This window comes from Mesoplodon bidens (assembly GCF_964165515.1).
Source record: "Mesoplodon bidens genome assembly, chromosome: X".
Lineage (NCBI taxonomy): Eukaryota > Metazoa > Chordata > Mammalia > Artiodactyla > Ziphiidae > Mesoplodon > Mesoplodon bidens.
This window is the reverse complement of record NC_138163.1, coordinates 23,780,293-23,795,913: the sequence shown is the minus strand read 5'-3', so window position 1 is coordinate 23,795,913 and position 15,621 is coordinate 23,780,293. Positions and strand designations below refer to the sequence as shown.

Genomic DNA, 15,621 nt, shown 5'->3' with positions numbered 1-15,621 from the left:
GAACAGATTGGAGGGGCCCCAAGAGTAGAGGCAGAATCTAGTTGGGAAGCTACTGTAGTAGTCCAGGTGAGAGATTGATGGTGGCTTGGTCAGAGTGGTAAGTGATAACGGTGGGGATAAACAGGTGGAGTAAAGAGCTATTTAGCAGGTAAGATCCATAGGACAAGATTATGGATTGGCTATAGCAGGTGAGAGGAAATGAAGGAGATGGAGGGAGAGGGTTTTGGCTTACACAATTAAATGTATGATTCACTGCGGGAATATTGAAAGAGAACCCAGTTTGGAGAGAGTTCAAGTTGGGGCGTATTGACTTGAGGTGTTAATGAGATATCCAAGAGATGATGTCAAGTGAGCAATTAGTTATGTAAATGTGGAGCTCAGAATAGAGATATGATCTAGAGATATAACTGAGATTCATCTGTGAATATGTGTAAGTTGGAATCCTAGATGTGAAGAAACTATAGAGGAACTTCCCTGGTGGTGCAGTGGGTAAGACTCTTCGCTCCCAATGCAGGGGGCCCAGGTTTGATCCCTGGTTAGGGAACTAGATCCCACATGCATGCTGCAACTAAGTTCGCATGCCACAACTAAGGAGCCTGCATGTGTCAACTAAGACCTGGTGCAGCCAAAATAATTAATTAATTAATTAATTAATTAATTAATTAAAAAAAAGAAACTATAGAGTGAGAAGAAAAGAGGTGCTGGGACCAAGCCTTGGGGAACCCTGATATTTAATGGCCAGGTGAAATAGGATGTGTCTGCAAAGGTGATAGCCAGAAGGAGTGGCCAGAGAAGTAGGAGAAAAACCAAGACTGCATTATGTCATAGAAGTCAACTCAAAGAATATCTTAAGAAGGAGGGAGTGGTCAACATTATCAAAAGCTGTTGAAAGGTCAAGTGAGATGAGGACTGAAAAAGTACCCATTGTATTTGTCTACATGGAGGCCATTGGTGGCCTTAGTGAGTGCTGTTCAGTTGAATGATGATGGCAGAAGCCAGATTACTGTGGGCTAAAGAATGGGTCAGGGGAGCATGAAGACAGCCAGTAGAGATCAATTTTCTTTAAAGAAGTTTGGGTGTGATGGGGAGGAGAGTGACAGGGCAGTACCTGCAGAAGGATGTGGGGTTTTTATTTTATTTTGTCTTAGTTATTTATTTTTTAAAATAAATGTATTTATTTTATTTATTTATTTTTGGCTGCTTTGGTTCTTTGTTGCTGTGCGTGGCTTTCTCTATTTGCAGCGAGCGGGGGCTACTCTTCATTGTGGTGTGCAGGCTTCTCACTGCGGTGGCTTCTCTTGTTGCAGAGCACGGGCTCTAGGCACATGGGCTTCAGTAGTTGTGGCACATGGGCTCAGTAGTTGTGGCACACGGGCTTAGTTGCTCCACGGCATGTGGGATCTTCCCGGGCCAGGGCTTGAACCCGTGTCCCCTGCATTGGCAGGCGGATTCTTAACCACTGTGCCACCAGAGAAGCCCGGGGTTTTTTCTGTTTTATTGCAACAGGCTGGAACATGTTTTAAATCAGTAGGGGAAGGCTCCTTAGGGAAAAGAGGGATGACTGTTGGTGTCAGCTTTCTGAGACGGTAGCACAGCTAAGTTTCTACCTGATGACTTCCATTATTTTTTCCTATGAAATAAGAGGAAAAGGTTACTTGATAAACAGTGAGGGTAAAGTTTGAGAATGGGGAAGGTTTTCAGTAGTTATTGCAGAGAGTAGGAGCATAAATTGACCAGAGAAAAGTGGTAGGCTGGATGGGCAGTGTGAATAGCTTATTTGAGGTTGGTGATCATGAATTTATAGAAATACTAATTCATCCTCCTGTGTGACTGTGCCCATCATTACATTAGAATGCAGGAAGAAAATATTGTGAAACTTCTGTTTATATTTATTTTTATCATATTCTTTTGGCATATTTTGAGTATGTTTATAATGTACATAATGTAAATTTATTCTACATATGTATACATTATTGGTAAATATATATACATAAATGGCATACGTTAAAGAAATTTTAATCTTGGGGTCCCAGGTCAAAACATTTTCAGTTTATAGTACGGAGATGAATAATAGGCATTTGACAACAGTTAATCATTTTTTGAGCGCTTCCTATATGCCAGGTGCGATGCTAAGTATTTTACATGCATTAACTCAATTCTCGAAACAATTTTTTAAGGTCAGTGTTATTATCTCACATTACAGAGGAGGAAATTGAAGCACAGAGAGGTTAACTAACTAGTCCAAGATTACATAATGAATAAATAAGGGAGCCAGGATGTAAGAATACATCTATTTGAATCCAAAGCTGGTCCTCCTTTATTTGGAAGACTTTAACCACACAATCCAATTTCTGTAATAGATATAGGATGATTCAAGTCATCTATTTCTTCTTAAGTGAGTTTGACCACTTGTCTTTCAAGAAATTGGCTCATTTCCCAAAGTTAATCCTCTTACTCAGTGTACTACTCTACTATGCACCCCTCTTTTAGGAGTGCCTATATTTTTTTATGGAGACACGATTGGATGGATATCCTGTTACTTAACCAGGGCATTATGAGAACCATATATAGATTTTGGAAAGTAGAAAATCATCTTAAGAAAAACCAAGTAAAAAAAAAGAAAGGGGCTTCCCTGGTGGCGCAGTGGTTGAGAGTCTGCCTGCCGATGCAGGGGACAAGGGTTCGTGCCCCAGTCCGGGAAGATCCCACATGCCACAGAGCGGCTAGGCCCATGAGCCATGGCCGCTGAGCCTGCGTGTCTGGAGCCTGTGCTCCACATGGGAGAGGCCACAGCAGTGAGAGGCCCGCGTTCTGGAAAAAAAAAAAAAAAAAAAAAAAAAAGAAAGAAGGAAAGAAAGGAAGGAAGAAAGAAAAATCAAGAACAGTTGGCCCTTGAACAATGTGGAGGTTAGGAATGTCAACCCTCCAGAGCAGGGAAAATCACGTTACAAATTTTTTTTTTGGCTGCGCCACGTGGCATGTGGGATCTTAATTCGAACCCCGCACGTCCTGTGGAAGCGCAGAGTCTTAACAACTGGACCACCAGCGAAATCCCCCCATTACAACTTATAGTTGGCCCTCTGTATCTGTGGATTCTCCATATCCGCTCTTCCACATCTGAGGATTCAGCCAACCGTGGATTGTGTAGTACTGTAGTATTTGCTATTGAAAAAAAGCTTGTGTATAAGTGGACCCACACAGTTCAAACCCTGTAATTCAAGGGTCAGCTGTAATCACATGATTTGATTTATATCTGATACTTATCTCCTCTTAAAAATATGAAAAACCATTATAGAGCTGTTTCTTAAAGAATTGTCTCTGACTTCTAAAGTTGAATCCAAAGTAACACATGCTTTGTAATTTTTCAGTTGTTTCTGAAAATATAGCAATTCAGGAAACAACTACAACTCTTTCACAACAAATAGATTTGACAACACCATTCCAAGTTACTGGGCTAAAACTGCAAAAGATGGTATATTCTTCTACGGTGGTGTCTAAAAGCATGCTTGTATTTGCAACTGATTATACAACCAGATTGTATTTCAATACAACATCTCCACCTCTGGAAACAATGACTGCACCAAATTTTTTTAAAGACATCCATAGCTGAGACAGCTACACTCGCAGCAGACATTTTGTCTACTTCAGCAGCCATTGCTCTGTCTACCAAGAGTACCTCCATAGGCCCTACTACCAATTCCATGAAAATAAGTAAATCCCCATCTTCAGAGAGCACAAGGACAACAAAAATGGCTGAATCCATTGCCACTGAGACCTTTCATCCAAGGGTAGCTACTAATTTTCTGTACACATCTGGATTTACCAAGAGTTCAATTGCATCCAAAACTTCAGTGACTGGATCTCAGTTGGCTGTTATGAGGACAACATATTTATTCTCATCTATTGACTCAACGTCCGTGTCTACAACATCTTGGCCCAAACACAAATCCACAGGTATGGGGGCACTCCCTATCTCCACAGCTAGCCAGGAGTTTCTTGCATCTACAGCTGCTGGAAGTGTACCTCAGTCCACGGTGGACCAGACTTCAGCTACAACTACTCACATTGGGACTGCATCAGCACTGCCACCTGAGTCTGTGCTCCTCTCCACAGCTGTTCCAGTGGATTCTGTATTTCCTAGAAATCAGACGGCATCCACATTGGCAACAACTGATATGGAAATACCCTTTATAGTTTATTCAACTAGGTCTATTGAAATGACACCTGCGCTAAGAACAGTTGAAACAGAGCCGGCATTTACAAATTTCCAGGATGTCTCTTCACCCAGAGTGGAGGGCACAATATCTACCTCCATGCCAAAAGAGGCCTCTTCCGTGGCCCTTTCTTTTAGGACATCCTCTCCATTCACCAGAGCTCAGAGTGTACAGACAGTTATTGATGCTGAGACTACACATGCAGCCTTGACTACTGGGATAACATTTGCACCTACAGTGGCTGAAACTATGCTTTACCCCACAATCATTGGGCCAGTATATACCCAGAATACACCCTCCGGTGGTGAAAACATGCTTCCTCTGATTTCCACTAGATCAGCTTCCACATCCAAGGTGTCTGAGTCTGGTCCCACATCAGTAACTGATGAAGGTAACCATCTATCCTCCACCAATGAGATCATTTGGACTTCCAGGCCAGAACAGACCCTGTTGACATCAGCATTCCATGGGAATACTTCTAATACAGAACATTCATCCACAACTGCTAATATTATCATCCAACCAGAAGCATCCACAGAGTGAGGCCACTACCACCGCTGATGTTACTACCGACAGATATACAGCAGTTCTATCCAAATTGACATCTCCGTGGCTTGCTAATTTCTCCACAGTTTCTGGAGCCACATCTGTAACCAAATTGCCTGAGTGTAAACTTAGCAGCTTACTACTAAAACCCACATCTATGTCCACAGTAGCTGGAAATGAACTTCTTTCAACACCAAGGGAGACAGTTTTTCCACCAGTAGATAGAATATCTACCCTTGCTTATGTTGAACCAAATTTTTCTACTGAGGAGAGTGCTCCTGAGAACACGCAAACAGAGACAAATGGTACAATTGCATCTGGAGAGACAAGAGCCCCTGTTGCAGAGTCTGCAACGACACAAAGATTCAGAACTGCTGTGACAAGGAAAGAAACCACTTCCCATTTTCTTAAGGGAAAATCGACTGTAGCAGTGACAACCGAGGTTTCTCCATTTGCAACGATACTGGAAGCAACAGATGAATCTGTTTCCCCCCTTCCTGGTATAGAGAAGCTGACTACCCGATTGGATAATACAACTGCAACTACTGAAGCGAGAGAAAGTTGGCTTTCTACGAAACTGGTGAAAACCACACCTAAGAATTCACCTAATGGAACTACAGAAATCTTTAATTCCACCCACATCTACACAGCACATTGGACTTCAGAGACTCTACCTGAGGGGCATCCAGCTCCACCTCCCACTTCTGGGAGCACACAGACATTTTCTGAACCCCTGGGTGCTTCCACCACAAGGATACCGAGGACGAGTTTTGCCACTATCCCTACAGACAGGACAGCTATGTCCTTGACTGCTGGTGCCTTGTTTCCACAGCCTATGGCCACGCATTCCTCAGCAACCCCTGTGCCTATTACCCTGTGTTCTCACTGCCAGTTAATGTCTCTGCTGTCACCTCTATGATGCTGTCTGAGGAGACTAAGGTTACCACGCCTGGGCCTTCTACACTGGCCAGGGATTCCTCCACATCTCTGCCCTCAGATATCTCAACTCTGTCATCAGCTGCAGTGACCACAGCATCGATGCTGCCATTGGATCAGAGCACTTCCACAACCAGCGGTACCGTGCCTTCCCACAGAGACTCCATCCACACCACTTCCGAGGCCACAGGGATCTCTGTCAGGATGACACCCACGGTGGTTCCCTCTCTGACAGAAACTCTAGTCTCCTCGCTGAGGCCTCCCACTCCTGTGGCAACTAAGGCTGAGACCACCATTCTGTCCCCCTCAGTTGACACAGTAACCCCTTCCACACCCACTCTTGGCAGCTCTAAAGCTCTCCCTGACAACGCTCCTGTTGTGTCCTCCACTCATGTAACCTCAACTACGTCTACACCATTAGCAACCCAACCCATAGCTCAAGTGCAGGAGACTTCTACCCCTGCTCTCAGCTTTCCATACACTTTCAGTGGTAGTGGACATGTTGGTAGCTTGGCTACCGGCCCCACAGACACTTCCGTTGTTGATGACACCATGCCCTCACACACCTCTGCCAACAAGCTGATTACTTCACTCTATGGTCACGTTTCTCAATCTTCCACACATCTTGTAAACACACTGGTCCCCACCTTATTAGTGACTGACATTTCTACCTTATCTTCTGACAAGGCGCAGATGACCACCTCCCTGGGAAAGACCCCTAGAACTCTGAAGGTGACAGAAATGTCCTCATCAAAGAATCCTTTTATTTCAGACTCCCACAGTACTTCATCCTCGGAAATGACAGACCCAGGATTTGCTGAGGCCACAGAAATTTCCAGTCACCAAACACATTCACTTTCAGAGACTCCGTTTGTGACTCCACCTAATGAGAGTCCAACTTCATCTCCCACTTCTGGGAGCACGCACACTCCACCAACAGCAGATGTCCACCTTTCAGAAATGCCTACCAGTCTTGGCAAAACAGCTCTCCCTTCACAAGCTCTGACAATGACCACACTTTTGTCTCCTGAAAAAGAGAGCATGAGTGCCCTCTCAGTATATACTCCCAGGACTGAGCAAAAGATGCTAAGCACTACCTCTGTGACTCACCCGTTCTCACACCGCCAGGATACTTCATCTGCAGATACCATAACTTCTGGGACAACCAGGATATCAAATCCTGTAAACAATAACACAACTCCTTCACACTTGCTTTCATCTAGCACTCAACCTGAGGTGTCTTCAGTTGCCTCTCCTATTTTTGAAAGCACACAGACCTCCCCTGAGACTCTGTCTCTTTCCACACCTCGACTATCTAATGCCAATTTTACAACTATGTCTCCTGACAGGATCACTACAGCCCTCTCTGCTCCAAATGTACCTACAGCACTTCTTGGGAAAACCGCTATGGCAACGTCCATTCCCATCTACCAGAGGTCCCCACAGCCAGTTAGTGTCACTGCCTTCACCTCCAAAAGTGTTTCTGACACTCCCACGGTACTAATGACTGAATCTTCTAAAACAGCACTCGCAGATTGTTTGAAAAGTCCTTCTGTAGCCACTTCTGGGCCTGTGGCTGAGATGTCCTCAATGTCAGCTAATGACTCTGCGCTTCCACCTTCTGCTGTTTCTTCTGATGCTTCCACAACAGGTGGATCATTCTATACTTTATTGTCTTCAATTACCCCCAGGCCTTCTATGACCATGCAAACATCGACATTGGATGTCACACCTGTGACATATGCTGGGTCTACTTCAAAAAGCACCGTGGCTTCCTGTGCTTTCACTACTTCAGAAATAACCGAGGTGTCCTCCAGGATCACACCTACATCCTCTTCTTTCCCAACAGAGCCAAATGTTCCTTCTGTGAAACCTATTCCAACCACTACAATGGCTGGGATAGTGACTGCACTCGTAAGCACCCCTGCCTCTCCTCTACTCAGTTCTAAGAACATGAAGCTATTTCTTCCATTCCAAAGACCATATTTTCACCATTTCTATCAACAACCCGACAGCCATCACAAGGATATGAGGCCACCACTCTGGGCATATTCTCTGGGATTACTAATAGCTCTCTATCTACTGTAAGCAGTGGTAAACTAACAGTTCTCACAAATACTTATTCCAGAATTGCCAACCCTGAAAGTGTGCTTTCATCTACTCCCTCAGAAAATCCCCACACTTCCTTGAATATTCAGGTTTCCCCCTCTTTGACTGGCTTTAAGAGCACTCCTGGACCCACAAAAAGTGTAAAAGCCACCACTTACCATTCTTCAAATACAGAAAAGATGACTTCCTTGTCAGATAATACTTCAACAGCCATGACAAAAGGTGCCACGTCTGTGAATGCATCTGTTTCATACCCTCCCTGGATTCCATCCAGTACAGCTCCACCCTCTTTGACACCATTTCTTTTTTCACCTCAAAGTACTGAAGCCGAGTTCTCTACTCCAAAGACTTCTTTTCCTCCTACATCCCAAATGGTTAATAATGGTTGAATGGTTGAATTGACCACACCCGGTCTATTGGTGCCATGCTTCTATCTAGCCCTACAACAACATCTGCATGAAGCAGAATCCCAGCTGCATCAGCATCCCTGACATTAGTTCTTCCTAAGCCCACACAGGACTCCGTTCTAAATATAGCCACCACTACATCCACTGCTACTGGAGCCCCATTTCCACTCATACCCACTGGAGTAACACATCCTCCTACAGCAACTGTGTCTTCACTACCGTCTTCCTCTTTTGAGACAACCTGGCCAGACTCCACACCTTCCTTTTTATCTATGGAAACTTTGACTTCACGTATTGCCATTAAGTCCAAAGGTATGTTCCACAATATATGTAGCATAACAGAATGCATGCACGATGGGATGTGTGTTCTCCAAGGGAGCCAGTTCTCTGAAGGCAGAAAGGTAAAAAGAAGGGTACAGCTATTTCTTACTTTTTTAATTTATTTTTGCGGTACACGGGCCTCTCACTGTTGTGGCCTCTCCCGTTGCGGAGCACAGGTTCCAGACGCGCAGGCTCAGCGGCCATGGCTCATCGGCCCAGCCGCTCCGCGGCATGTGGGATCCTCCCGGACCGGGGCACGAACCCATGTCCCCTGCATCAGCAGGCGGACTCTCAACCACTGCGCCACCAGGGAAGCCCTAATCTCCTTATTTTTAATTACAGTTTCCTTCTACAATATTGAAATGAGCTTCTCTGTCTTTGATGAAGAGCTAAGGATCCCTATTACCAGGGTTGTAAAAGAATTTGCAAAAAGTTGGTAAATAATCTTTTGAATATTTATGCTACATAAAAAGTACATGAAAAAAATATATGACTGAGTAGGTTAAAACTAGGCTACACTTTTTTTCTACCTGTAATACATTTCACAGCAAATTGGTTTTGATTTTTTTTGCTGCAAATTTATCCACTCTGTAATCAACACCATGAGGATGTATGAGGTCTCTCTTTCATAGTGCAAATGCTAAAAGCTTTTATGGGATGTTATTATTTTAATTGGTTTAGAACTGTACATTTCCCTCCACTGACATGAATTCTGGGTCTTTGCCAAATTTCCCTATTTGGGGAGCCTAGGAGAGCCGTGATAACATAGCATATGCCATTATACTTAAAATATTTTTGTTTTCTGCATTTTCATTTCTCCTCTCTTTTACATAAGAGATGTTTCAGTTATCCTTACATTTTTCTGATAATAAGAGTAATACGTAAAAAATTCAGAGACTAAAATCTGAAACCCAGAAAGTAAATATCCTCCCTAATATCGCTTTCTGTATTAACTCCTCTTACCAGTTTAAAGTATATTCTTTCATATTTTTTCTATACATATAATAACAGTGATACATGTGTGTCCTTTTACAAAAGTAATTAGAATCAGTAATTACACTATTCTGCAACTTGCTTTCTTTTCACTTAACCCTGTATCTTTGAGCACATTCGTGCTGGTAAATATAGATCTACTTCATATACTTTAACATGATTTCACTGGATGGTTGTATTGTAGTATTTCTTTTTAATCCAGGCATCTTTTGGTGGACATTTAGGTTGTTTCTATTTTTTTCTCTATTTGGAAACAATGCTGACAATGATGCCCTTGCAATACATTTGGGGGGCACTTGAGTATTTCTGTAGGATAAATTCCTAGAACTGGAATAGCTGGATCAAAGGACATGAATATTTCACATTTTAATAGCTATCACTAAGTGACCTCCCACCAACAGTAAACGATGATGTCTGTTTCCCCTCTCTCCCCATCAGCATTTATTTTCAAGTATATGTGACATGATTATAAGTGCTTGAAAATGGGTGGGTGTATTCATCCACCAGGGCTGCCATAACAAAATATGATGCACTAGGTGGTTTAAATGACAGACTATTTTTTCTTTTTCTTTTTAATTGAGGTGTAGTTGACTTACGACACTGGGTCAGCTTCGGGTGTATAGCAAAGTGGTTCAGTTATGCATATATTATTTTACAGACATTTATTTTCTTACATTTCTGGAGCTTGGAGGTCCAAGATCATGGTGCTGGCAGGGTTGGTTTCTGGTGAGGCGTGTCTCCTTGGCTTGTAGATGGCCACCTTCTCACTGTGTCCTCCCACATGGCATTTTCTGTGTGTGTGCACGCAGAGAAAGAGAGATCTCTGGTGTCTCTTCCTCTTCTTATAAGGACACCAGTCCTATCAGATTAGGGCTCCACCCTTATGACCTCATTTAGCCTTAATTACCTCCTTAAAGGCCCTATTTCCAAATACAGTCACATTAGGGGGTTAGAGCTTCAACATGAATTTTGGGGGGACACAGTTCATCCCATAACAATAGGTGAAATGTAAATTGAAAAGCTGAGGGGAGAGATGGAGATGTTGAACCGACTGAAATAATGAATGCAGCTTAATGACCACATCATCTCAGGTAACTTTACTGGGTTAAGAAAGAGCAGCAGGAATCCTCAAACTGATATGTTTTGTCTTTTACAGTTGACTTCTATATTTCAGGACAGTGAATTTGTTCTTGCTAATCTGGCTGTTCAAATTAAAAGCAGGTCTGTGAGTGTCATCTACTGTGGGTCTGTTTCTATCCCGAGGGGATTTCCTTTGTTTTTGTCTGAGATTTAGAGACTGCTGCATTTTGAGTTTCATCTTCCCTTCTGAGTGTAAGTTCTCTTTGGAATGAGAAAGAAGTTTGTATTATTACTGTAGGGTATAAAGCCAATGGGAGAACAAAACAGAAGAAAGTAAATAGAGGAAACAGTAGAATTGGACTCAGTTACCCCTAATACCACTTTTAGCTTTAGTATGCTATGATTGTGTGACTTAGGGAAAAAAAATCATGTCTTAAAGGGATGAAAGGCTAGGGATGGCCATTGCATGAGGATGTATAAGGCCTTTTACTTTTGGATAATGCACTTTCAGGAATTAGAAATTCCAAGGGAACTTGAAATGTTTAAAGTGAGGAATGCTGGTTAGTTCAAGACCTGCCTGGGGCACAGATTTGGAGAGGTGATTGCAGTGAAGTTGGCAGGCACTGAGTAGTATCCAGAAGACCATGACCAAGGCAACTGGTCATCTGAGAAATATTTTCTCTGCTCCTGCCCTGCACATATACTAGTCCCCTGTCAAAGGAACATCCAGAAGAATCCCTTTGAAAAATAAGCATGGTTCTGGTATACCATGGTAAGCTGATTTTTTAAAACATTGAATGTGACTGCCTGTCTTCCATACCCTGGGATTTTGGTTTCTTTTGCATGTTCAAACATAAATGGGTTCAAGAAGGTTCATAGAATGTAATGGAAGTAAATCCACGATAGGTTATTAAAAGAAAATTGGAGGGCTTCCCTGGTGGCACAGTGGTTGAGAGTCCGCCTGCCAATGCAGGGGACATGGGTTTGTGCCCCGGTCCAGGAAGATCCCACATGCCACGGAGTGGCTAGGCCCGTGAACCATGGCCGCTGAGCCTGCGTGTCCGGAGCCTGTGCTCTGCAACGGGAGAGGCCACAACAGTGAGAGGCCCACGTACCGCAAAAAAAAAAAAAAGAGAGAGAAAAAGAAAATTGGAAATGTCTGGAGTATACAACATTCTTTTAAAGAACTGTGTCTATGATTTTTATTTATCACCAAGGTAATATGTGGTCATTGTAAAATCTTAGAGCTTTATAGAAATATATAGCATGGATAGGAAAAATCTTCAGAAACCTGCCTTTCCCAACCTACTCTGGTTAACAGCTTATTTTATATATTTCTCTAGATTTGTTGCCATGTGTTTACTAAGAGAATGGGCTCCCACTCTACATACTGTTCTACAACTTTCTTTTCTTGCTTTAGAATACCTCATGTACATCCTTTCAGGCCGATACATACAGATCTAGCTTATTCATTTTGATGACTGCATAGAATTCTTTTGTACGGGTGCGCCTTGGTGTATTTATCCAATTACCTTAGTGATGGACATTCCAGTTACTTCACTTTAGTATATATATTTTATACACCCCGGCTGGTATAGATTTCTAGAAGTGGGATTGCTGAAGCAAAGTCTTACCACCATTTTGGTATGCAAATAATGACCCAGCTTTTTTAAAGTGTCTCCTTGGAGCCCTAGTATTATGAGAATTCCAAGCTGGGGGATGTTACTGTTCTGCCTGAGTTGTCTTTCTCCTGAACTTGTTCCCTCATGTATTTGGCACTATATTTCATTTTTCTATAATTTTTTTGATGATTTTGGTACAGAGACACTACTGAGGAAGAAATAACCATGGACCGAACGTTTGTAAGTAATTTTTCAAAACAGATCTACTGGTAACCCATCCTATACCTGATTAGATATAGCTAAATAGCTCTTCCATTCAAGTGTATATTATCAGGCAAAGTTCAGTTGTGATAACTGAGGGTCAAATTACATTACTTTCTTTGGGATCTGCACAAGAAGCCACTAAGAAAACCATCCTCTGCTTTTCTGAACTGTCTGTGTGGTAGTTTTTTGAGGCACATTTTGGGGGCTACAGTAGTATGGAATGATTTGGGGATTGTAAATGATAAATGGAATTTCTTGGTTGTAGACATCTGGCAAAAAAGCCTGTTTTTTCCAAGAGTGACACAATTGTTTGCAAGACAGGCATTCACGTAATAAATCCAGAGTGTGACAAAACTATCTTCCCTCATCTGTTGCAGTGCCTCAAAGCTTTACAATGTTAGATTCTGAAAGAATTAGTATGCGCCCAGGGTTGAAGGTGTTTAAATCTGAGACAAATATTTGACTATACAAAATACAGTCAAGCCTACAGTGCATTCCAAATTATCTGCCATCATTTAAAATACTTTCTGTAAGTACCTGAGTCAGAATTTAAAGATTGAATACAGTATAGATAACATCACATAACTAAAATTCCTGTCAAATAATAGGTGTAAAAACCTTTTGGTGATAATATGGTCCCCAGAGTCAGGCTGCCTAGGTTAGAATCCCTGCTTTTCCACTTCCTAACTGTGAGACCTTGGGCAACTTAATTAAACTCCCTATGCATCAGTTTCCTCATCTGTAAAATGAGATAATAATATTACCATTCCTCACAGGGCTGTTGGAAAGATGGAACAGGATAACTTACATACAGTGCTTAGCACAGGACATAGAGTACAGTGAAATCTTGGTAGTGTTTAATATTATCATCGCCATGTTTGGATCCAAATCCTGTGAGTCATCAGCTGTGGGATACTGGGCAGATCATTTAAGTTCTGTGAGACTAGAAAATGGGGTGACCATCCCTGCATTACCTACCCTACAGTGTTGGTGTCAGGACTAAACGCATTGATGTTTTTGCAGGTGATTTTTAGATGGCAATGGGTTACATAAATGTAAAGTATAATTATGATCGTGGTTGTTAACGATAAGCCCCCTAGTCAATTGTGACGTTTGTTTAAAGATTTCAGTGACTACGTACTTTTCTTTTGCGTTATTTGAAACAGAGAGAAGGGCAAGGAATGGCTACAATTTCCCGTGTACCATTCAGGTAGGAGCTGAGTTTATTCATAGCTGGTACATTTAGTTCCGATTTTCCTTCCATTTAATTCTGTATGTGTAGCCTGTTGGTCAGAGTTGTCAGAAGGAGATCAGAGTACCTGGTGGTTATTTTACAGATGCTGTAAATGGGCTCTTGCCTTCACGAAATAAGTTGTTTTGGTTGGTCACGGCACAGCGTAACAGCCTGCCTGCTGCCTCTTTGTAGCGAAGAGAAAATGGGGTCCAAAGTGGTCATAATTTGGGGATAGGGCAATAAAGCATTTATTGTTATCAAAAAAGTCCAGGAAATACTGAGCAGGGAAATTGAAAAACAACATGGAAAGCAGCCTCGGTCCTGTTCAGACTCGTGGTCCGGCTCCTTCCGGAACACTGGCTATTACTGATCTGCTCGATGCAGCCCAAGAAGGACATATAGCCGTAGGAGGCTAATGGAAAGGTCATTAAAATGTTCAGGGTGCTAAGGGTAGAGGGTCTGCTCTACTCTTGCAGCAAGGGGAGAGGTTTAAAAAAGAAGAGTCCTCTTCAGACTGAGAAGATGAAAGCTGAGAGAAGAGATAGTCTACCAGCGGAATGGGTAGCATGAACAGGGACTTCACCAAATATGGATCAGTCGGGGGGCGGGGCATGGCTTCGATTGGACATAGAGAGAAATTTTAGGTAAACGCAGGCACATCTGACTTTCAGGAGCTGATAGGAAATATAGGAAATGTGTTCTTCCAGATGGAAATGGAGAAGAGGCATAGGTAAGTTTGTGAATCTGAAATGTGCTCAGTAATGGAGGAGTAGAGGAATTTAGAATGTTTGAGGACCTCGCTACAGAGATCGAGGTTAAGGACAGACCTATTCTTTCATAACGTATCTTTTAGTAGACAGAACATCCCGAAATGAAATATTAGGTCTTTGTGACCTTGGCTAAGGCTCAGTTCCTTCATCTGTAGAATGGGGATAATAATAGCACTACCTCATAAAGTTCTTGTGAAGATAACATGAATTAAAACATGCAGAACAAGAACTCTACAAATGTTGGCTACTGTTATTATCATCATCATCATTATTATTCTATTATAGAAATAGGCCTTCTGCAGAGCACAGCTTTATAGACTAATTGAGCATGTGCCTATTTGCCTTATTATTGCGGTAATGATGGGTAAATTAGAGACCAGAAGGGTAAAAGGTTTTCTCTGAAGTAATAAATCAAGAGTACTCCATCTTCCCTGTTAATTATCACAAACTCCTAGAAATCGCATGGCTAGTCAATTTCAACATAATGCAAATGTTGCTGACTGTTCTTTTGAAAATGGGTTTTGAGTTGTTTGTTTTGGATAGGAGAAAATTTATCAGATGACTTCAATATGCTGTCTTCCATCATTTCTTAAGATTTGCCACTTAATAGCTGTAAAATGCTTGATATTTATGGACTACTAATTAAGTCATCTGCACAGAATTTCACCAACGCAGGCCAAGTTTCACTCTGTGGCCATAACTCCAACATCTTTCTTTTTGCTCTGCTTTTTAGCTGTGCTTGTCAGGTCATCATAAAGGCCAACTCTTCTTTAGTGCCCACCAAATTGATTAGCAGGATCAAAAGTAAAATACATGGCAACCTCACTCATGGAAACTTCACACAAGATCAGTTGACGTTATTAGTAAAGTCTGAACACGTTGCAGTGAAAAAACTAGGTAATTTGGGGGTGAGTATTTCCATGTAAATTCACTCTTTGTAAAGCTCCACATGCATACATAGTAAGAGATTCTGCCTTCAGAGAGGGAGAGAAACTGTCTTCAATTTCCTTTCCACATCCTCAGTGCTCATCTTGCCCTGGTAACCTTTCTACCCGGAAGAGCTTATAAAAAACGAGTGCCAGAGGGGTTACCAGAGACCATCGATCCGCTCTGGATATTAGCAGC

The 15,621-nt window shown here is 42.2% G+C and overlaps 1 protein-coding gene across 1 annotated transcript in view; it reads left to right on the top strand.

The window, feature by feature from the left end:
- The window catches only part of ADGRG4 (adhesion G protein-coupled receptor G4), a gene marked incomplete at both ends in the record, with an annotated part of 142,562 nt that overhangs the window by 38,421 nt on the left and 88,520 nt on the right, over positions 1-15,621 (top strand). The window contains 11 exon segments of the mRNA XM_081222984.1: positions 3,369-3,580; positions 3,582-4,727; positions 4,729-5,632; positions 5,635-7,650; positions 7,653-8,189; positions 8,303-8,524; positions 8,876-8,965; positions 10,618-10,807; positions 12,758-12,821; positions 13,659-13,702; positions 15,230-15,393. Of these exon segments, the coding sequence (XP_081079110.1) occupies positions 3,369-3,580; positions 3,582-4,727; positions 4,729-5,632; positions 5,635-7,650; positions 7,653-8,189; positions 8,303-8,524; positions 8,876-8,965; positions 10,618-10,807; positions 12,758-12,821; positions 13,659-13,702; positions 15,230-15,393 (5,589 nt within the window).